This window comes from Brassica napus, chromosome C9 (genome assembly GCF_020379485.1).
Source record: "Brassica napus cultivar Da-Ae chromosome C9, Da-Ae, whole genome shotgun sequence".
Taxonomy (NCBI): domain Eukaryota; kingdom Viridiplantae; phylum Streptophyta; class Magnoliopsida; order Brassicales; family Brassicaceae; genus Brassica; species Brassica napus.
The window spans coordinates 18,925,054-18,950,055 of record NC_063452.1 but is presented as its reverse complement, the minus strand read 5'-3'; the positions used below and the strand labels follow the sequence as shown (position 1 = coordinate 18,950,055).

Here is a 25,002-nt window from a genome sequence, read left to right as displayed (position 1 = left end):
CTGATTATATGTTTTTGAGGTTTGATAAATTCGGATACTAGATAAATTATTTACACATGGTTTATGCTAAATACCAATCAGCCTTGAAACCGATTCATTGAAATTCATGCTTGAAATCTATATTCTAGTATTGCTAAAATCAGCCTTGAAATTGATTGAGTGATTAATAAATCTTTTTACTATTCTTGCTAAAATTCATTGATTGTTAAACCCTAATTGCATGATTAATTGAATCTGTTTTTGCTAGTCTTGATAAACCATAATATTATGAGCACATAGAAATAGTATTGTTGAGACTTGCTAGAAATTTACTGATTGATTAAATGCCTTTAAGATTGATAGTCTCATTGTCCTCACAAGATTGAAATCCGAATTGATTGTTTTTAAGAGTAAGACCGCATGAAAATTATACCTAAATATTGAGTGATATATGATTTGAGATGTCGAAAATCAACCTGAATTTTGCTGCCCTAAATCTCTCTGGAGATAATTATTTACGTTGGGCATTGGATACAAAGATTATCCTAAAGTCAAAAAATACTTGGTGAATGTATCATAGAAAGCAATAATGCCAATGAGAAAAATTGATACATGGCAATATTAATTATTAGCTATCATCTTATTAAGAGTCTCAAAGATCAGTATCTGACTATAGAGAATCCTCTAGACCTTTGGACAGAGTTAAAAAAAATCGAGATATGATCACCAAAGAACGGTGTTATTACCAAAGGCCCTATTTGATTGGAGGAATCCCAGAATCCAGGACTATAAGTCTGTGGATGAGTCTATTGCTAGCTGGGCAAAAAAATAGATTACTGATGAGAAATAGTGAATTGAGACCTCCTGGATTAACCCCATTACCTGATACCAATAAGGCAGCAGAAGAAAAAAAGGTAACCACGTCCAGAATGATAGACCACACGGTCATGGTCGTGGAGGGTGGAAAGGACGTGGCCATGGCCACTATAACACATTTGGCTGTGGGAATCACTATGGCAGAGGCCGTGGGTATCAACCCAATTTGAGCCATGGTCAAGGAAGTGGCCGTGGTATATCCTTTAAACCACAAAGCTCGACCAAATCAGTGTGTCATAGATGTGGAGTGGGAACCATTGGGCTAAAATATGAAGGACTCCCAAAGAGAGTCTGGAAGGGAAGAATCATGAAACCCACTTGGTCTATAAAGATGGTGAAAATAATTTCGAACATGATCAAGATGATCTTATGGAATATGAGACTTATGATTGCCTAAAAGAATCAAGTTGATAATCTGATTTCGACATCAAACTTGTGTGATTGTTTTGCTTGTATGATTTCTCTGATTTTTATCTCCTTGAATTTATTTCTATTACATTGTCTGCTTAGATTAAATGAATGAATGATTTTTCTATATGAGTACATTGAAAAACGCCAATATAAGTACTAAAGCATGTATCGCCAGTCTGAAAGAAGACTATGGCTAGGCTAATATATTATTGCCTAAGGGTATGCATCTAGAAATCAGTGATGCCTTATATTCACCCAGCTCTAAGAGCAAGAGCAGCCTATTAAGTTTTAAAGATATAAGAATGAATGATTTCCATATTTAAACAATGGGCGAAGAAAACAAAGAGTTCCTTCATATATATGTATAAAATCGTCCAAGGCCATAATAAGTCCTAAAGACTATACATGCATTCTCTACTGGCCTAGAGTATGCATAGATCAATATGACAGAGGCTAAAAGCCTACGAAAATATACACTTTATGGCATGACCGGATTGGCCATCCTGGTCCAAACATGATGAAAAAATTGATATTCAAAAGGCACACAATAAAAGATAAGAAGAGTTATCCCAAATAATCTCACGTGTGTAGCATATACACAAGGGAAACTCATTAGGCCATCACCAGTAAAAGGGTTACGAGCCTTTTTTCATAAATAAAGACTATATGTCTAGATAATACTGGTGAATACATGTCCCAAGCGTTTAAATGATTATGGTATGTCCATGGGGATAAGTGTGGACAATTCTGTGATACATGTCCATACCAAGAACGGCTTGGCCGAAATCTTTTAAAACGCAAATAGCTGATTGATAGACCACAACTTATGAGGTCAAAACTCTCATTCACAGCTTGGGCCACACAAAATTTGCACGCACTTAAGTTAATACGCATCAGGCCATTTAGTGAGCATAGATATCCCCTATCACAATTATTAACGGGTCAAGAGCCAGACATACCCCATCATAAGATATTTGGATGTGATGTCTATGTACTAATTGCTCCACCACAGAGAACTAAGATGAGACCTCAAAAGGAGGATGGGGATATATGTTGGATATGATTCTCCCACAATAATAAAGTACTTTGAGCCAACTATGGGTGATTATATTTGAGGCCAGGTACACGGATTATTTTAAGACCAGGAGGAAAAAAATAATAAAGCTGGTAAAAGAATGGTAAAAGAAATAGAATGAAATCAACCATCAATGTCTTGGCAAGATCCTCAGACTAAAGAATGTGAAATAGACGTCCAAAGATTATACATTTACAAAGCTAGCTAATCAAATGCCAGACACATTTGCTGACCCGAAAAAGAATGACTAAGTCATATATAAACCAGCTTGTAAAGCACCAACGAATTTGATGTCCAAGAAGAGACACAGTCAAGTTGCTACAGAGTCTAGACAACGTATGAAACGTGGTAGACCAAATAGGTTCCAAAAGATAAGAATCCTCGGAAACAAAAGAAAGGTGCAGAGAATGATAATCAAAATCCAAATCCGAGGTTACTAAGGAAACCATCCCAGACATGGAGATAAGGCAGGCCGGCTCTAAGGTACAGGTACCAAACAATGTAGTTTGGGGCGCCAAGCTGCAAAGTATTAAAAGTCCTGATAATAATGAATCTCAATCGATTATATCATGTCTCGAATATAATGGAACCAATAAGGAATGTCGACATAAGATGATTTATTTGCATACAAGGTAGCACTTGAATTTATGAATATAAGCTAGGATCATGAATCCACGTCAATATAAGAGTGCACACTCGTAGAACAGATTGGATTGAATGAAAACGTGGGGTTAAATAGTTTAAGGAAGAAAGTCGTATTTGGCCATATGATTAAGACGCCATATGATGTTAAAACCAGTGGATATAAATGGGTCTTGTGAGGAATAGAAATCGTGAGATATAAAGCTGATGTTGCACAAGGATTCTCACAAAGACCAGTAATAGATTATGAGGAGACATACTCCCATGTGGTGGATGCAACTACTTTTAGATTTCTCATAAGTCTGGCTATATAAGAGAGAAAAATAGATTTGCAGCAAGTTGATGTAGTGACTGCATATTTATATGGTCCACTGGATAATGAAAGTACTAGAGGGTATTGAGCTGAAAGTACACTCAGTTCTCGAGAACAATATTGATAATCATCAAAGTATATGATCTGAATATCTTAGGAACCTCTAGATACAATTTTCCAAACAGTTGAATATCTCAAGAAAGAGTTTGAGATAAAAGATCTTAGAAAACAAAGTTTTGTTTGAGATTACAGCTTGAGTACATTAACAATGAAATCCTTGTGCATCAAATAGTATATACAGAAAATGGTACTCAAGAGATTTAATATGGACCAGTCTCACCCATTATCTAGTACATGGGCGTGAGATCACTTTTTTGGATACTGATCCATTCAGTCCAAAGGTGGACGATAAAGAAGTCCATTTAGTCCTAAGATGGATGATGCAGAAGTCTTGTTTTAGATACTGATCTGTTTGGTCCATAAGAAGGACGATGAAGAAGCCTTTGATTTTGGTTTATTTTATACTAACCAGCCCAAAGAGGGGTTATTTGGTTTTGTTGATTTGTTTTCAGACAGGTTATGTTTTACACATGGTGGTACACGCATATCACAGCAACATCATCCAAGATTTCGTGTGTGTGTATTTGAGGTCGATGACTCAATATGTTCGATCAGATTGTAGCATGGCCGATCCTAAAGAAGAACCAACTATCATGTTCGAAGACGAAACATATTCTGCCCAAGATCTTCATCACCCAGAAAATTGGAGAGGTCCAAGGGACCTTCAGTAATGTCCAAATCAGGGGGAGTAATGTGTGTTGTACTATTTTTCTTTCACCGTGGTTTTGTCCCAATTGGGTTTTCCTGGAAAGATTTTAATGAGGCAACATTAAAGCACATTACAAGCTGTAAATGGTTATGACATCCAAGGGGAAGTGTTATGAACCAGATTGTGGATGGCTCATAACCAAGAGATTATGATTTGTAATTTTTCTATTTATCTATGACGGTGTAATCTCCTGTATAAGGAACTTCTATGTTATAAAAATAAAGATAGACTTTTCCGTTACTTTTATAAGGAATTGTTAGATGGAATTTTTATTTTTTGCATTTGTCAATAACTAGTTGCTGCGGAAGATCAAAAGGGTGGAATTGTTAGATGGTTTGCTGGAGTTTGCGGTCCTGACGGAAGCAAAAAATGCTTAGCTGACATGAAAGAATATCCTCGTTGTGATTGTAGAGATGACCACTTTCCGACAGGACATTATTGCATGTGTTTTCATCATTAATATATTTATCTGACAAGATTTACTATATGTCTATTACCAAAATCTATTTAGCAATAAGACTATCTCTATTTATCTGCTCAAGAAATTAAATTTTATTTTGTTGTTTTGTGTCTCTATTTATATAAAAAAATTATATGCCTTATGAAAATTTACATTTGACTTCACCTTTCTGAACCGTCTTATGAGATTCATATTTAGTGATTTTATTTGCATTGTGCTAAGGATTTCATGCAATTTTTTTCTTTATTAATCTGCATAATTCACTTTCGCTAAGATTCAAAATCCAAATCTCAATATATAAGCATTGATGAACTCTCAATGAAACCATAGGATTGAACAGGTTTCTACCAATAATTATTGTGTCTTAAAACATGATTAATTTGCTATTGGTAGATGATTCAATTTCAGTTTGAATGTCGGTTTGATGTTTGAATGAAGGTTGAATGACCTGATGACACTTTAAGACAAGTTTGCAGAAGTTTGTTGGTGGTTTGCCAAAGCAGTTGAAATCTGCTGAATGCCTTACTAAACCTCTGCGTTTTGGAGATGGAAGACAAGTTTACAAGACTGATTGCGACAGAGGTTTCATTTCACTTTAGACTGAGTATAAATACTCTCCTTGGTATATTCCATCTCTTTAACCTAAAAATCTAAAAAGTGCAGAAAACAGTGTTTTGAAAAACAGTGTTTTGAAAAGCAGTGTTTTGAAAAACAGTGGTTTGAAAAACAGTTTTCTTGTTGGTCGCTTGTGCTCTTGTTTGAAGAGTTGTATCATCATCTTTGATCTATAGAAAGCCAGGACTGAATCCTTGGGGTCTTTTACATTTTCTGGTCATGTCTTTTCTTTACACAAACGAGAGTAGACAAAACAGAGCGAAAGAGAGAGTTGTTTCTTAACTCATATAAAGTATGTAACAATCATGTACTTGGAGAAACATAATTATATTATCCATACCACATTTCTAGTTCTACATCTAGCGTCTACAGATTCCAATCTATTATAAATCTTTGGCCAGAGTTCCACGTTTTTCGATCTATATTCGAACTAAATTATTATATATTGTCTAAAGACAAAAGCCACCTACTGTTTTGTCTCACTTGATTTGATTCCGTCCCTTTTTAATTAATTATATTACCCATGAGATGCTCAAGCATCTCCTATAAAAATGTTTGTTAATTAATTATAAACAAACAAAAAAGTGTAAAATATTCGTACGTTGTCCAGTTCTCAACTCCTATAAAAATGTTTAGAGAACTTGAAGTACTCGTCAGAAAGTAAACTCCGATAGATACTCTTACTTTCGCACTTTAACTTTCTCATTAGGAAAAAAAGAGAGTAATAATGGAGAGACAAAAGAGTATTATGGAGAGACAGAAAAGCATGGAAAGTGGTTTACTCAGGAAGAGTCTCAGCATAAGAGAAAGGAAACACCCAAACGACGACGGTTATCTTGAAACCGGTTTATCATCAAAGAGGCATAAAGAAGTGAAGAAGCATCACAACGAAGATGGTGAATGTTGTGTCACAACCTCTGTGTGCCTTATCACCTTTATCGTCGTTACTGGCTCTTTCTGCGTTGGTTGTGGTGTGAGTATGCTTTACTCTTTTGGTTTTGTTTTAAGATTGGTTCTTTATGATCAAAATTATATTGACTTTATTCTAATTGAGTTGGATGTATCGATTTGGCAGACCGGTTATTCTTCAGTTGCCCAACATGGAATTGTCAGTGATTTATCTCTCTCAGTTGCAGAAGTAAGTCTAATATAGTATGCATCGGTATATATACTCAATTTTAATTTTATTTGGATTCTATAAGTTTATCACAATTTTATGTTGAAAAGTAGCTTGTTTCGACCCAAAAAAAGCAGCTTATATATTTGTAAATATTTATACTCGTTGCGTAAAAAAATCGAGTCTATAGCATTTATATTTAGGGTTTAGTTTTGTTAGAAGACCATTAGATATATGGCAAGAAAAAAATATTATTTGTGCTATAAAACTTAAATAGAAGATAAAACCATGTTATATGATGGACTTTGAAATTCGTTCTAGTTCTATTTACTAATGAGGAAGCCATCTATATTGTCGTTCTAAGAATATCTTATATTTTTTGCCATTTAACTCTTTAATTATTTTACAGTACTCAATGTTCGGGTCAATAATGACATTAGGAGGACTCATTGGTGCAGTATTTAGCGGTAAAATTTCTGATGTTTTGGGAAGAAAACGAGTAAGTAATTTAGTTATGAACTCGTCCAAATATTTGGTTGACCGGTTAACTAATACTAAATCGATCTATATACATACTAACGACAATTGTTTATTCCATAACAACTGGAAAACAGACAATGTTTCTCTGTGAAGCTTTCTGCGCAACAGGCTGGTTGTGTATCGCACTGGCTAAGGTTTATTAGTTACTACTTTTGAGTTGTGCCTGTTTTCTTTAGTTTACTACATTTCTTGTTATCTAATGACTGTTATATTTATAATTAAAGGATGCACTTTGGCTGGACTGTGGAAGATTCCTACTTGGAATAGGCGTTGGCATCTTTAGCTACGTGGTAACGTATTGTAATCCATTAATTTATCTAGTTTTAGTTGCAGTCTCTAATTCATAAATACATATATTTTGTTTTTCTTATATAGATTCCCGTGTATATCGCGGAAATAGCACCAAAACATGTTCGAGGATCGTTCGTGTTTGCTAATCAGGTTCAAAGCTTATACTAACCCTGAATTCTATTTACACTTAATATGATTTAGAACTTTAATTTTATTAATTTATTTTATTGGAATTGTTTTAGCTGATGCAAAATTTTGGGCTTTCACTATTTTTCATCATTGGAAATTTTATTTCCTGGAGATTTCTATCAATCGTTGGTATGATCCGATAAATTTTTTCCTTGAATATAGACTAATAATTACATGAGTGGATTAGTTTAATCTTTTGTTGTCCTTAAGGTATGGTTCCATGTGTTCTTCACGTCGTTGGTCTATTCTTCATTCCTGAGTCTCCAAGATGGCTGGTAAGTCAACTCTAACTATCGCTTTAACTATTGTTAAAAAATTATCTGTGCCACCAAAGTGGTGCCTCCAGCCAAAATTGTGTTTTCAAATACAATACCAAAATAATGGTCAATTAGCATGATCAATAATTCTTTTTTTTTTTAACTTTTTACATAATTTACACCTAAAGAAACTCTAAAAACATTAAACATTACATAATGTTGAGTTCAAATATGTCGACGTCTTCTACATCTTGTGTTTAGCTAGTTTAATTAAGATGTTAACTTTGATGTTCTATTTCTATGCCACTTTTACTTTAAATTAACTACACATAATGTTTCTAAGTTATAAGTTAATTATAGTTTTACATATTATAGTAGTAAACGTATTTTTGAGAGACTATCACATGTCATTTACATTTTAACATATATATTTATTTTTACATCAGCTAGATTAAGTTCCCAGTAAAAATAGTTTTCAAAGGTATTTTAATTCATTTTAATTTCATATTTAGTATTGGTAATCAATATTTTAGTTACAAATATAGATATTATACTTTTGAAAAATATAGATATTTTATTATATTAATTTGAAATCTATTGCACATAAATGATCTAATAAACTGAAAATGCTGAGATTACCAATATGGAATCTGTAGCACAATATACTTTGCATTGGTTATGACATTTTTGAAATTTTAATTGTTATTGAAATGTCGACAGGCAAAATTTGGTCGTGACAAAGAATGCAGAGCTTCTTTACAACACCTAAGAGGCCATGACGTGGACATCTCACAAGAAGCTAACGCAATTAAAGTACTACAACAATTTTATTAGTTTAATTTGAAATTAACTCATAATCTTGGTTTTCTAAACTTTGACAACTTCTTATTTGTTTTAGGATACAATGGATTTTTCACAACAAAGCGGTGAAACTGGGTTTGTGGAACTGTTTCAGAGGAGATATGTATTTCCGTTAATTGTAAGTATATTTAGGACTCACGTGACTATTTTGAGTATTTCCATAGACCATCTCCAATTTCACTCTATTTTTATTTAAAAATATAGTTTGAAAAAAAAAGTTTACTCTACTCCAATTTTTTTTTACTAAAAAGCTTTTTTTACTCCATATTTCACTTTATAGTATAATAAAAATAAATTTATTCAATAACTAAAATAATACATTTTTTGGTTCATTATTTAGAACGTTAAATAAGATAAAAAATAGATAAAAAAATATTAAATTTGTGTTATCGGCATGTACTTCATTTTTATTTGTCTTATTGATATCTAAACTAATGTTATTCTCCATTTTTTTGTCATTGAGATATGTGAGAAATACTATGGTCTCTCCTGAACTTTGTTAATAAATTCACTTTTACAGATCGGAGTTGGTTTGATGCTCTTGCAACAACTGTCCGGTAGCGCAGGTGTTATCTATTATGCTAGTAGCCTGTATGAAAGAGGAGGTATTAAATATACATAACCAGTTTTCGATATATTTTCCGAACTTTGTACTTTGCTTTAATTTTCGGATCCAATAAATTAATGGTAACTTATTTTAATTTCAGGTTTCCCGAGCGCTATTGGAACGTCTGTAATGGCGACAATCATGGTAAAAAGTAAAAACTAATTATGAAATTAATTTGTAAAAATTTATACTCATGTTAAAAATAGACTCTAGAATTAGTCAGTCAGAGAAATGTTTTGTATTAGATCTTCACAATGTTTTTTTTTAACTTAATTATTTGTTACAATTTTTGTTTAGTAGTATTTAAATTATGAATGTTTCTTTACAGGTACCAAAAGCGATGATTGGAACAATTATTGTCGATAAAATGGGAAGAAGAACTCTACTTATGGTTAGATATTTTACTCAATTAAATATCACTGTTTTCTTGAAGCAATGTCTAATAGATTTAGTCTATAACGTATTATTTGTCGTTACTTAATTGTTGTGCAGGCTTCTTGTGCTGGAATGGGCCTGTTTGCTTTGCTCTTAAGTGTTTCCTACAGTCTTCAGGTGATCCTTTCTAAATATCTTTTTTTTCTTTTTGACAAAGGATTTTCACCTTTCTTTATATCTTATATCAATAAATATTGTTAATGTATATATATATATATATAGATCATGCACCATAGATTCTAAAACCTACATTTAAAAAGATCATCAACAGTTCTGAATTTTAAAATTATACTAGGCTTTTATCTGGGCTATGCGTAAAATTTATTCTTATTTAAATATTCAAAATTTCTAAGAAAAATTATATGTTCAAAATAAAAAAATTAGATTTATTACTTCAGACTGTTAAAATCTATTCACGGATGTGATAAATGCTAACATATATTATTACATAAGATTATAATTTTAGAAAAGTATTAAAATTATGAATATTCCTGATGAAAGTTTATTAATCGATCTGTATTATGTAAATTTAATATATATATATATATATATATATATATAAATTTAAACTTACGATTCCTAGTTACTAAATTTCTTCCCTAATGTTTTTTTTTTTAACTTATTATCTTTCCTAATGTTTATATAGTCATTCGGCATTCTACCAGAACTCACTCCACTTTTTACCTTCATCAGCGTACTGGTAAACACATCTATATCACTTTTTATTTGCTTAAAATATATAATTTTGGGGACGTATCTAACTATTTATATGGTTGGATAAATACGATTTTGTTTTTATTAGGGTTATATTATATCATATGCTTTGGGCATGGGAGGGCTACCATGGATTATAATGTCTGAGGTAATACATAATGTTCAATGTATTGTGTTAATAATAATACATATGTGTTACTTAAATTTTAAAATATAAGAAATCAAACTTCCCTAACTCCTACATTTTACAGATATTTCCTATGAACGTAAAAGTTTCAGCTGGAACTTTAGTTACAGTTACCAACTGGGCATGTGGTTGGATTATTACTTTCACCTTCAATTTATTAATGCAATGGAATGCATCAGGTAAATAGTCATTTGATGTTTATATGTTCTTATAATACTTATTTGTAAGGGACACTACAAGTTATTCCTAATCCTGATTATCTTGTTAATAAATTATTAAAATATTTTCAGGAACATTTTTAATTTTCTCCTCCGTGTCAGCCGTGTCGATCGTGTTTATCTATTTCATAGTGCCGGAGACGAAAGGAAGGTCACTCGAAGAAATACAAACATTGCTTTCGAATTCTGTTCATTAATACCAAACTATCATTTTATTTCTTGTTGCAAGAAAAGTAAAAAACAAAGAAAAGAGTTATAAATTTATTAGCGTTCATGTGAGTTTGGCTTGTGTTGGATGATTATATCGAATTTTTATTTGGAGCCTAAAACAACACGTTGTTGTTGATGTTAAAATAATTAAATATTTATATAGTTAAAAAAAATTATAAACCATATTGGGAATTATTGGTCTAGCAGATATCACTTGCAAACACTGCGTTTGTGGTTCATATCATTTTTTGTTGTTTGACAACAATGACGAAGATTGCTGTTCACTGTTGGTCATAAATTAATCCAACTCCTGGGAACAGATCCAGTGGAGACGGGGTGGGGCAGGAGTAGTTCTTCTTGGCTATAGCAAGATGTCGATTTCTGTTTTCTGGACTTTTGGCTTACAGTTTCTTCTGCATTTGGCCTAAAAAACTTTTAAATAAAGGAAAGTCTTTTCATATCTCATGCACTACAAGAAAACAGCGGTATTCTGACGGACATTCCGACGGAAAATAAAATCCTCGGAATATCAAGAGAAATTTCCGAGGAAACACAAAATTTGGTTTCCTCGGAATTTTCTCGGAATATACCGACGAAATTCCGAGGAAATATTAATCCGTCGGAATATTCTTATGGAATACCGAGGAAAAACGTATTCCTCGAAAAAAACCAATGAATTCCGAGGATATATTATAGCCGTTAGAGAGCCGTTGGGGGATTTTAAAAATTCCGAGGAAATTCCGACGAACTAGCCGTTTCCGTCGGAATTCCGTCGGAATTTCCTCGGTCTGTCGGCATGATTTCAACTATAAATACAAGCACCCCTCTTCCTCTTCACTCACTCCATATCTTCATCCTCCCTCTTACTCTCTTTACACACGAATTTGATTCATAAAAAACATGTCTTCTTCAAATTATTTCCGTTCTTGGATCGATCGACCTCATTTGGATCCGAACACGAGATTGCTTACGGAAGAATACCAACGAGGTATAACCGAATTCATGGAGTTAGTTCACCGACAACCGGAAGCAAAAACATGTATGTTAAGAAGTCCTTGCTCTAATTGTAAAAATAGAAAGGTTATTAAAGAGTGGGATATTTGGACTCATCTATATTTGAGTGGGTTTACACGAAGTTACAAAATTTGGTATCATCATGGGGAAAATGATTATGAACATGGTAGTACTAGAGAACCTCAGCCAGCAGTTAGATTAGAAGAACCAATTAGAACGGATGTAGATTATGGTGTAGGTACTGAGGAGATGGTAAATGATCATTTTAGAGGGGAAGATTTACCGAATGCACAAGCTAGGAGATTTTATGATATGTTGGATGCTGGAAAGCAACCATTGTACGAAGGTTGCAGAGATGGTCATTCAGCTTTATCATCTGCTACAAGATTGATGGGCATTAAAACACATTATAATTTGGCTGAAGACTGTTTGGATGCGATTGCTGATTTTGTAAAAGGTATTCTACCCGAGAATAATGTAGCTCCTGGTTCATACTACGAGGTTCAGAAACTCGTAGCTGGTCTTGGTTTATCGTATCAGGTAATAGATGTATGCAGCGAAAACTGCATGATTTATTGGAGGGCGGATGAACAGCGGGTTACATGCAAATTTTGTGGAAAGCCTCGTTATAAAGATACTCCAAATTGATTCGCAAATGAATCGAATGAAAGCCCCGCTTCCACCCATCTTGATTCTCCACTCCAACCCAATCTCCCAAGAGAATACCCTGATCCCATCTTCGCAAAAACATCACAAACCCTAGTCAGCTATACCAAACTATCTTATTTATACACACTAATATAGTCAGCTATGTACACACATATAAACCCCAAAACACCAAAACAAAGAACTTGAAACTAAAAAACTAAATTCAATTGCTCAAATCCAACAAAACCTATAACTCTGAAGAAATAAGCATTATGTTTTAAGGATAGTTAAATGTCGACAAAGTAGTGATAGAGTTCCAAGATGTTTTAAGGGTTCTGTCAACGTAGTGTTTAACGGAAACTACATGGAGCTTATATTTAAGCCAATGGCACACCATGGCGAGCGCCTTAAGGAACTAGGGTTCGCCTTAGAGGACTGAGGCGTTAGGACCATCGCCCCGGTGCGCTGGGCGTAAAAGGCGATCGCCTTTTAAAACACAGGTTACAACAAATGTTAATAAAATTATACAAGTAAGAAGTATCAGTAATAAATATTTTATGTTAAAATATACTATATATCTACGCCAATATCAATAAAATTTAATTATATAGCATATAAGATAAATAAAATTATTGTTCTGATTTGTTTACCAAAATATTATTATAAATAAACAAGATATATTTTTTTGATTTATGTGTCTACTCTAATTTAATTATATACGTAAATGAACACAATAAATAATAATATATAAAATTCATTTATATACATAATCTCATTCCGTGCATGGCATGGATCTTAACCTAGTATATTATATATATTAGAATCCTTAAAATATGTTACTATACACAAACAATCTTGGTTATTATGGTAATTGTTTAACAACCAAAATCTATTATATCTTGGGCGCACATCTAAATATTAATTGCACTAATAATATTATAATTATTGTTTTTTTACATAAATTGGTTTTTTATAGATTCCAATATTTCCCAGTTGCTAATTTTATGGGTTTGTAATCTTCACAAAATATTTGTTTTTAAGTCTTCCCAAAATATTTGTTTTATGGGATGTAATCTTCACTAATATCCTTTAAGATCCATCTCATTCAAAATTTAAACTATGTTCATACTCATTTTATTTCATATATGAATTAAAGTTCATAGTAGACTGATGATAATTACTTGGGATTATTCACATCCATTTAAAATTATTTAATGCATTCTGAATAAAATTAAAAAAATTGCTTAAAGTACTCTAAGTTGGCTTCTAATTTGCAAAAAAAAAAAAAATATTCAATCAAAAATATTTTAATATTTAGTTTAGAGTTTAATGATTATTGTTTAGGTTAGTATTTAGGGTGATGTTGAGTTTATAAAATTCTATAAATGTCTTATAAATTATTCTTAAACATTTATAAATGATTTATTAGAGTTAATTTAATCATTTTATCAAAAATTTAAAGTATTTACGAAATTAGTTATCTTTTAAAAATAAATTTGAAAAATGATATCAAACTTTTGGTAAAATTGAAATTCCACCGCAATTCTTTAAATTTTAAAATAGAAGCGCTTATGATTTTTTGTAAACAAACCCAAAAACAAAACATGAATGTGGTACAAAAATTTATTGAATTTGAAAGAAACTGCCTTTGGTAGCATTTGTGAGCTAATGAGCTACACAATTTTTTGATTTTCAAAATTACAATAATATTGCAATATTGGTAGATATGTAAACTTGTTCATCATGTTTGCAACACTTAAGTTTTCTATTTTTATCATTCATAATATTCATTATAATTTTTGAAAACTTTTTAAACCCAGTGGTTTATCATTCAAGAGCAGACAGTCTTGTACGCAGTGCGAGAAACAACTATCTTTCGACATTTATATGGATTCTAAGTTATCAATGTGCTTTACAGAATATTAATTGAGTCTCTTTATGTTGATGACAAAAAAAAACTAAAAATTAACTAATGCTTGTGAAATATCACACGTGAATCCTCGTAAAACAGATAGCGTTGTTAATTATTAAATCATCTTGAATAATATTTTCGTAGTTTAAATTAACTAATATTAAAAAATACTCATTAAAATTCATACTTTTTTCTTGAACTAAGTTACAACTAAAAACAAAACATAATCGGTTTACCAAAATTAGCATGTTTTCTAAGATAGTTTATTCCGCTATCAGTTATTTCATATATTCTTTAGTCTGCTTGACGTATATCAGTCATATCATAACGTTTTGCATTTTTAATTGCCATTTTGCACTCCGTTTGATACTTTCTTCTTCGAATCAGTCTTTTTTTCAACAAAAGGCTATACTAGCACTACAAAAAAACAGCAGTATTCTGACGGACATTCCGACGGAAAATGAAATCCTCGGAATATATTTCCGAAGATATTCCGAGGAAACCCAAAATTTTGTTTCCTCGGAATTTCCTCGGAATATACCGACGGAATTTCGAGGAAATATTAATCCGTCGGAATATTCTTATGGAATACCGAGGAAAAACGTATTCCTCGGAAAAAACCAATGAATTCCGAGGATATATTATAGCCGTTACAGAGCCGTTGGGGGATTTTAAAAATTCCGAGGAAATTCCGACGAACTAGCCGTTTCCGTCGGAATTCCGTCAGAATTTCCTCGGTCTGTCGGCAGGATTTCAACTATAAATACAAGCACCCCTCTTCCTCTTCATTCACTCCATATCTTCATCCTCCCTCTTACTCTCTTTACACACGAATTTGATTCATAAAAAACATGCCTTCTTCAAATTATTTTCGTTCTTGGATCGATCGACCTCATTTGGATCCGAACACGAAATTGCTTACGGAAGAATACCAACGAGGTATAACCGAATTCATGGGGTTAGTTCACCGACAACCGGAAGCAAAAACAGGTATGTTAAGATGTCCTTGCTCTAATTGTAAAAATAGAAAGGTTATTAAAGTGTGGGATGTTTGGACTCATCTATATTTGAGTGGGTTTACACGAAGTTACAAAAATTTGGTATCATCATGGGGAAACTGATTATGAACATGGTAGTACTAGCGAACCTCAGCCAGCGGTTAGATTAGAAGAACCAATTAGAACGGATGTAGATTATGGTGTAGGTACTGAGGAGATGGTAAATGATCATTTTAGAGGGGGAGATTTACCCAATGCACAAGCTAGGAGATTTTATGATATGTTGGATGCTGGAAAGCAACCATTGTACGAAGGTTGCAGAGATGGTCATTTAGCTTTATCATTTGCTACAAGATTGATGGGCATTAAAACAGATTATAATTTGGCTGAAGACTGTGTGGATGCGATTGCTGATTTTGTAAAAGATATTCTACCCGAGGATAATGTAGCTCCTGGTTCATACTACGAGGTTCAGAAACTCGTAGCTTGTCTTGGTTTATCGTATCAGGTAATAGATGTATGCAGCGACAACTGCATGATTTATTGGAGGGCAGATGAACAGCGGGTTACATGCAAATTTTGTGGAAAGCCTCGTTATAAAGATACGAGTGGAAGAGTTCCAGTGCCATATAAAAGGATGTGGTATTTGCCTTTGACAGAAAGGTTGCAGAGGTTGTATCTGTCTGAACGCACAGCGAAACCAAAGAGATGGCATGCGGAGCACTCAACAGATGGTGAGATCAGACATCATTCAGATGCAAAAGCGTGGAAGCATTTCTAATCAAAGTATCCCGAGTTTGCGTATGAGAGAAAAAATGTCTACCTTGGATTATGTACTGATGGTTTCAGCCCGTTTGGCAAGAGTGGAAGACAGTATTCTCTATGGCCAGTCATTCTTACACCATACAACGTACCCCCAAACTTGTGCTTGCGACGAGAGTTTTTGTTTCTCTCGATTCTCGTTCCCGGACCAGAGCATCATAAGAGATCACTTGATGTGTTTCTTCAGCCACTAATATATGAGTTGCAACAACTATGGGCTCAAGGTGCTGAAACATACGATGTTTCGTGTAAAGAAAACTTTCAAATGCGGGCAGTACTAATGTGGACAATAAGTGATTTTCCAGCATATGGTATGTTATCTGGATGGACAACGCATGGAAGGCTATCATGTCCATATTGTCAAGATAACACTGATGCTTTTCAACTAAAACACGGAAGGAAAACGTGTTGGTTTGACTGTCACAGGAGATTCCTACCACCTGATCATCCATATCGTAGGAGTAGGAATTTGTTTACGAAGAACAAGAGGGTGTTTGACAGTCCACCTCCGGAAATTTGTGGGAAAGATTTGAAGACACAACTAAGAGATTTTGGTGCAGAAAAGACGCCAGACGTCGGTGGACATGAGCGTTTTCCGGTAGATGATGTTGGAGACCTACATAACTGGCACAAAAAAAATATTTTCTGGGATCTGCCATACTGGGAGGATCATCTGCTAAGGCATAATTTAGATGTCATGCATATTGAGAAGAATTTTTTTGACAATCTCATGAACACGATCCTTAATGTTCAAGGTAAAACAAAGTATAATTTGAAGCCAAGACTGGATTTAGTCGATATATGTGCTCGTTCAGAACTTCATGTTGATGAGAATGGTAGGGCTCCTTTTCCCATATACCGACTTGATGCAGAGGGAAAAGATGTGTTCTTTGATTGGATTTCAAACGATGTGGAATTTCCAAACGGTTACGCATCTAATTTGCGTAACTGTATCGACAGAAAGGAAGGAAAGTTTACTGGCTTGAAAAGCCACGATTGCCATGTAATGATGCAGCACCTCCTTTCGTTTGCCTTCAAGGAACTATTACCACGAAATGTTCATGAAGCAATTGCAGGGATAAGTGGTTTCTTCCGCGATTTATGCACGAGATCAAGGACTCTTGAAGGTATTGAAAATTTGAAGACTAACATAGCCGTGATTCAGTGCAACCTTGAGAAGATATTTCCTCCCTCATTTTTTGATGTGATGGAGCATCTTGTTATTCACCTGGCAAGAGAATTTGAACTTGGTGGTCCTGTGCAGTATAGATGGATGTATCTGTATGAGCGGTATATGTTCCATTTGAAGAAGATGGTGAAAAATTTAAGTAGGATGGAAGGTTCTATAGTCGCACAGACGATCAATGAAGAAACTTCAAACTTTTCCGAGTACTACTTTCCAGCAGAAATTCAGACCAAAAACAGAAGACCTGCTCGGCATGATGATAGAGGCGAACGGGCAACATATCATATTACGGTTCCATACATTTTCACAGACGTTGGACGACTTAGCGGAAAACCAAAGGACCGTCGACTTACTGAGCAGGAGCGCAGTAATTTGCAAACATATTTGCTCACCAACTGCGAAAATGTTCTTCAATATGAGAGGTAAATAAATTAGCTTACAAATTTTTATTTTAACAAGTTGAAATTTAAATCTTAATTAATTACATCATTGTATCATATGTACAGGATTTTCATGGCAGAAAAGTGGTTCGAATATAGATACGCCACAGAGGACGAACTAGAAGAAAAGAAGCAGAGAGAATTTTCTGGATGGATGTTTACTTCTGTGAGTGCTTTAAACAAATTAAAATATCATTTATCACATATTTATACTAATTCACATTTATTGATATAACATATATATGTGCTATTAATATAGGTGTCCGCTGGTTTGGCCAGAGGTGAAACATTTGACGATTGGATACGCGAGATGGTCGTTGGACCAAAATTTGTTGTGAAGTCATATCCGAGATTTTGTACTCGAGGATATGCATTCACAACTCAGAAGAGGAGACGTTCGAGTAAGACTTATGATGCTGGTGTTTGTTCTGCATCAGGAGATGATGTATACTACAGACACATACATGAGATTTTGGAAATCAAGTATTCGGGCATGGTTGGATTGCGATGTACTGTTTTCTATTGTGATTGGCACGACAACACTCTAGATCGAGGTGTGAGAACAGATGCATTTGGTGTTACATCAGTAAATTCGAGGCGAAAGCTGCAATATTATGATCCTTTCATTCTTGCTTCTGAGGCCGATCAGGTAATTAAATGTTAATTATTTAGAATGATTCATCATCATGTGTATTAATTTATAATTTTACTAATAATTTTTTTAATGTTACAGGTTTGTTATATCAAGTACCCCCGGGTAAGGAACAGAGATGATCCATGGGTTACTGTTACAAGACTCAACCCGAGAGGCCGAGTTCAGGGAAGTTCTGAGCTGGAAGACCCACTACAACCAAGCACATCCGGCAACTTAAGTGCAGCAGAAGATTTAGATGGAGTTGGCCTTGTAGTCGATTTAACCGACTTCGGAGAGGAAGCCGTCGTTCACGTAGAGGATGAACCAGTGATTGGAGAGTTTCACCAAGATCGAGATTCAGATTCATCTGGTGATGACTTTTTTTTTTATTGGAATATTCCGACGGAGGAAGATAAGGGTTTCCTCGGAATTCCCTTGGAATATTCCAAGGAAATTCCGATGAAGTAGGGTTTTTAAACCGAAAACAAAGTTTTGCGGTTTGAATAACACTTATATAACCCTTATTAAGTGTCTTGGACTGATTATGAAGTCAAAAATTTGTTCCTTACCCTATAATAAACACTTTTCCGATTGTATGAACGAAATTCGCACAACATAAGAGAAACACTTATACACTTTAATGAACGGTAAAGGGAATACTTACAATTCGTTTTGAAATTTTGTTATTTCATGGTTTATGATCATCTATACAAAGAATCCTCAATGGTATGCATTACAATTGTATAAGAAATGAAATACGACAAAAAAAAATCGATGTTTTGAAACCCCAAACACTAGTTCCTCGGTATTTCTTCGGAATATTCCGACGGAATTCCGAGGAAGATAAGGGTTTCTTGGAATTCCCTCCGAATATTCCAAGGAAATTCCGAGGAAGTAGGGTTTTTAAACCGAAAACAACGTTTTGCAGTTTGAATAACACTTATATAACCCTTATTAAGTGTCTTGGACTGATTATGAAGTCAAAAATTTGTTCCTTACCCTATAATAAACACTTTTCCGATTGTATGAACGAAATCCCCACAACACAAGAGAAACACTTATACACTTTAATGAACGGTAAAGGGAATACTTACAATTCGTTTTGAAATTTTGTTATTTTATGGTTTATGATCATCTATACAAAGAATCCTCAATGGTATGCATTACAATTGTGTAAGAAATGAAATACGGCAAAAAAAAATCGATGTTTTGAAACCCCAAACACTAGTTCCTCGGTATTTCCTCAGAATATTCCGACGGAATTCCGACGGATATTTAAGTATCCGTCGGAATTTCCTCGGAATATTTTCATTTAACCAGGCAAATATTTCGCGAAAATTAAAATCGGAATTCCGACGGAAACTATCCGTCGGACCCTAGGTTTTATAACCACGAGCCGCTTCTTCTTCCCCATTTCTCTCTTCTTCCTCTGCGCGGCTCCTCTCCCTCCTCTCCGGCGATCTCCCCCTTCTCTCCGACGATATCTCCGGCGATCTCCCCCTTCTCTTACACAAATCATGTAAGGACCCTATCCCACTCTCTTAGGTTCTATTTGTTAGGTTTTTGTGTAGATTTGATAGATTTTTGTTAGGGTGATTGGTTAGGATTGTGATTTGGTTGTATAATAGGTTTAGAATTGTGATTTGGTTAAATAATTTGTTTTGTTGAATTGATTTAGAATTTTTTTATAAATTTTTTATTTTTTTTTGTATTTATAAAATCGATTTTTGTATATAAATTCGATTTTTGTGTATAAATTCGATTTTTGTACAAAAATCGATTTTTGTGTATAAATTCGATTTTTTTATTTTACAAAATGATTTTTGTATATAAATTCGATTTTTTGAATTTTACAAAACGTTTTTTGTATATAAATTCGATTTTTTGGATTTTACAAAACATTTTTAATATCTATAAAACTTTTTTTGTGATTAAAAACTATTATTTGGGATTTTTAAAAAAAAAAATATATATATTTATATATATATATATGTATTATATAAATTTCTATATTTATTAAACATTTTTAATATTATTAAAACTATTTTTTGTAATTATTAAAGTAATTTTTATTTATTAAAACTATTTTTTGTTTATTAGAACTATTTTTATATATTTATTAAACATTTTTAATATCTATAAAACTTTTTTTGTGATTAAAAACTATTATTTGGGATTTTTTTAAAATATATATATATATATATATATATATATATATATATATATATATATATATATATATTTATATTATATAAATTTCTATATTTATTAAACATTTTTAATATTATTAAAACTATTTTTTGTAATTATTAAACTATTTTTTATTTATTAAAACTATTTTTTTTATTACACCTATTTTTATATATTTAATAAACATTTTCAATATCTATAAAAAAATTTTTGTGATTAAAAACTATTATTTGGGATTTTTTTTTTTAAATTAATTTATATATTTCTATATTTATTAAATTTTTTTTTTTCAATTTACAGGTCTCATGATGATCAGACCCGGCCACGACAGCGTCGTGGTTGTGGTGGTACGGGAAGTCAGTCTCGGGATTCCAGCCTTTTTCAGGATTCTCCTTCGCCCCACAGCTCTTACCATACATCTCCCTCTGCTGCACCCGCTCCTGCTCCTCTCGCTCCCGCTGCTGCACCCGCTCCTGCTCCTCTCGCTCCCTCTGCTGCACCCGCTTCTGCTCCTCCGGGTCCTCCGGGAGTGATGAGTGTTGCGGAGTTGGTTCGACAGCCCGGTCGTGACCATCTTCCCTATTCTCACTCCGAATCCACATGGACGGGGTCAAACATGGTAATTAAACATATTTTTTTTCATTAAAATTTGATTCATTATTAACCGTTTGTTCTTTTTATTAGGTTCAACCGATCCGGGAACGGGATCAGCGCATGGATCAACCGTATGATGTACTCGGCCCTCGACAAGGGACATCCGACTTTCACTGACTTCCCTACCGACAAGCAGCATCTGTGGTTTCGTCAGTTTGCGGTAAATATTCTAATTTTTTACTTATATTTTTAATCTTTAATATAAATTTTCTACTAATTGTGTTTTTTTCAGCAAGAATTCAACTGGAATTCCGATGAGACGCTCTTTATCTATCACCACTTCGTCCATAAAGTTATGGACAACTATGGGAAGCAGATCCACGAGTGGAAGAAGAAGTGGGAAATTAACAAGGTTTGTTTTTAATTTATTAAACATTTTTTTAGTTTATTAAACTATTTTTTAATTTATTAAACTATTTTCTTTTTTTATTATTAAAAGGTCCTAAAGTCGATAAACAACACGGTCTGGACAGAGTTGTGTGTGCATTGGGATAAGGAAGAGACGAAAGAAACTTCTTCCACCAACTCTACCAACCGCAGGAGCGACCGTAAAGGGAAGGGCGTCTTCAAACATAACTTGGGTGCTCAATCTAATGCCTCTCTGGGAGATCGCATGGTAAGTTCAGTCGCTTTTTCTTCAATTATTTTTGAAATTTTTTTTTGTGCATTTCTTCTAATTTCTAATGTTTCTTTAATTTATGTTTTTTTCAAGGCGGAAGAAAATGATGGCGAGCCGGTTGATGATCTCGCCCTAATGAAGATGGCGTATACCAACAAGAAGACCGGCCAGATTGATGACGGTCTTGTGAGGGAAGTGGTCACCCTGGTCCAAACTCAGGTGCAAGACGAAGTGTCTCAGCTTCAAACCGAGGATGACGCTTCGACGGCTTCGACCAACTTGTCCCGGTTTCGAATCAACGAAATCGTTGAATCCGTAAGTTTTTTTTTTTTAAAGTTCAATTCATTTATTTCTTGATTTAAAATTTGGCTATTTTCTATTTCAGTCGGTTCCAAAGAAGAAGGGACGTTTGGTCGGTTTGGGTCGTCGCACCCGGTCGGTTCCTCCTTCTTCTGCACCACCGCCCTTTGTTGATTTAGAAGTACTTACGGCTCAGTTGAAGGACAAAGATGATCACATATCTTTGTTGGAGACCCAGATGGCGGCTCAACAGGCGGGCTATGAGGCACAGAGGAGGTTGAACCAGCAAATGATGGAGATGATGCAGAGGATGTACCCAAACGAGGTGTTCCCGGACGTGCCAGACCTGCAGTTTTTTTTTTTCAAAAACTCGGAATGTTTTATTTTTATTTGTACAACTTTGAATATTAACTAATATGATTTCAATTTTAATTTTAATTTTATATTTTCGAATTTAAATTTCAAAATTTTTATTTTTTTATAAAAAATTATTTTTTTTTTAAATTCCGAGGAAATGAACCCTCGGAATATACCGAGGGACATGTTCCTCGGAATATACCGAGGGACTCATTCCTCGGAATATACCGAGGGAGTTGTTCCTCGGTATATTCCGAGGGTTCAAATTCCGAGGAAATGAGCCCTCGGAATATACCGAGGGACATGTTCCTCGGAATATACCGAGGGATTCATTCCTCGGAATATACCGAGGGATTTGTTCCTCGGAATTTTCCGAGGGTTCATTTCCTCGGAAATTCCCGATGAAAATTCCGAGGAACATTTCGTCGGAACTTCCGAGGTAAATTCCGAGGAAGTTCTCCCTCGGTATATTCCGAGGAGCTTTCCGAAGAACTGGTGGTCCTCGGAGTTTCCTCGGAAATTTGTTTCCTCGGAATTCCGTCGGCAAATTCCGAGGGATTTCCGAGGAGTTATTTCCGAGGACTTGTTTCGTCGGTATGTCGTCGGAATAATGTTATTCCGACGACATACCGACGATTTTTTCCCTCAGTATGTCGATGTTTTCTTGTAGTGATGATATGGTCGAATCTTACATAAATTTTGCCAATTTATGCTTTCATACCAAAATATTTCTAATTAACGTTTCTTAAATAACTCACCATCAAATTCATATTTTCATTTCAAAGATGCCAAATTCAGATTCAACAATCAACAGAATGTTGCTAGAACACATGTTCCTTCTCAACAACTTAGCCAACATTCTTAGAAAGCCACTTGGAGCACATGAATTTGACTCATTCATTTCGAAGATGAATATTCCTAACCTTCCTTTTTTGCTGTAAATATGGTTATATACCAACCACCACCAAAAATATCCACATATTACATAAACAAAGGATCAAAATCAGTCAAGACACAGAGCCACCTACAGATTATTCACCAGAAGATAATTAAAACGAGCCAAAAAAGATGTTTAAGCCATTGCGGATAACTAGAAGGCACATAAGATTGATGAAAATTCTCTCTTGTGACACTCGCTGCAATTAAGAAATCACACAGTCTTTTCTTGATTTCAATTCCCATTTACACTGACGAGTTTCATGGGCTTCCAACTTAAAACCAATTGACGGTAACTAGAGTGGTTCAAGTCTCTTATATATTATTCAATTCCCTTACATATTTTCAATGTAGGATCTTCTCTCCAATAGATGAGTCAGGCTGTGGGCGCGCTCTGATACCATGACAAGTTTCATGGGCTTTCAACTTAAAATCAACTGCCAGTACATGGAATGACCCAAATCCCTTATATATTACTCAAGTCACTTACATAATTTTAATGTGGGATCTTCTCTCCAATAGACACAAATAAAAAAGAAAGCGAAGAGTGGATCAAACTTGAAATCCACTAGAAAGAGGGCCAAACATGAGGTTTACTAACTGCACCTAAAATATCTTTGAAGTTTACTGCAAATACCACCTTGTTAAAGTGTAAATCCCTCATGCTATTAATTTCACATAGCTAGACTTCCCATTAGCACCGATCACAGAGCATATATTGACATAGGACCTTCAGATATGGAGCAGCACCTTGCTGTAACTATCCCAAAAAAAAAACCACACCGCCCCATTGGTCCATCTGTGCTTATTCAAAGACACACCGACAACATATTTAACCCATCATAACTCTGGATATTTCCAACCATGATTGTGGCTTAATTGTGTATCCACCATCACCAATCTGTCTCTTGTTTCCAAAACATGAGCTTGTGTTCATTGGTCAAAGTCTTTTTTTTTCTTTTAAGATTGAGCATGATCCTTTTTTCCTCAATCACCACAGTATGGTCCAGGAACAAGCCTAACGAAACATTTGTCCAGGGCCTCCAAAAATTTTGAAATTTTTTATATGAAACATATTATTTATTTATTGTACACTAATATATGTCTCTGTATACAGAATGATAACTTTAATCAAGGAAAGTGCAGTGTTGTAGCTATATTTTATACTATGAAATCAAGTGTGCTTGAAATCATTTTTTTTATTAACATAAGGGTATCTTGGGTCAACGAAAAGTTTCAGACTAATTTTAAAGAGATGTGCAATTCATAGATAGATTCTCTCCGAATATGTAAATGTACCGAAAGCAAAGACCCATATATATATATGGATGTCTAGAAGCAAGATGATTTAGTTTTGTGCAACAGATGGATCGAACCTAAAATTTGTTAGCTTCTAATCATAATTTTCAGAAACGTTATTCTTCCTCATACTTGCCACTATTCTCGTGAATTTGTAATATACTTTT

General features: G+C 34.0%; 1 protein-coding gene across 1 annotated transcript; it reads left to right on the top strand.

The window, feature by feature from the left end:
• The first annotated feature begins 5,263 nt into the window (after window positions 1-5,263).
• LOC106407440 (sugar transporter ERD6-like) lies at window positions 5,264-10,931 on the top strand. Its single transcript, XM_048767489.1, has 18 exons — window positions 5,264-6,173; window positions 6,276-6,338; window positions 6,727-6,816; window positions 6,932-6,991; window positions 7,082-7,147; window positions 7,233-7,298; window positions 7,391-7,466; window positions 7,548-7,612; window positions 8,315-8,407; window positions 8,493-8,573; window positions 8,976-9,060; window positions 9,163-9,206; window positions 9,391-9,453; window positions 9,555-9,614; window positions 10,144-10,197; window positions 10,300-10,359; window positions 10,463-10,577; window positions 10,689-10,931. The coding sequence occupies exons 1-18, from the start codon at window positions 5,928-5,930 to the stop codon at window positions 10,811-10,813; spliced, it is 1,512 nt and encodes a 503-aa protein (XP_048623446.1). The 5' UTR covers window positions 5,264-5,927; the 3' UTR covers window positions 10,814-10,931.
• Window positions 10,932-25,002: the final 14,071 nt, after the last annotated feature.

Coding starts and splice junctions, on each gene's coding strand:
- LOC106407440 (XM_048767489.1), top strand. CDS start 5,928: ATGGAGAGACAAAAGAGTATTATGGAGAGACAGAAAAGCATGGAAAGT. Junction 6,174..6,275: donor CTTTCTGCGTTGGTTGTGGT/GTGAGTATGCTT, acceptor TCGATTTGGCAG/ACCGGTTATTCTTCAGTTGC. Junction 9,615..10,143: donor GTGTTTCCTACAGTCTTCAG/GTGATCCTTTCT, acceptor ATGTTTATATAG/TCATTCGGCATTCTACCAGA.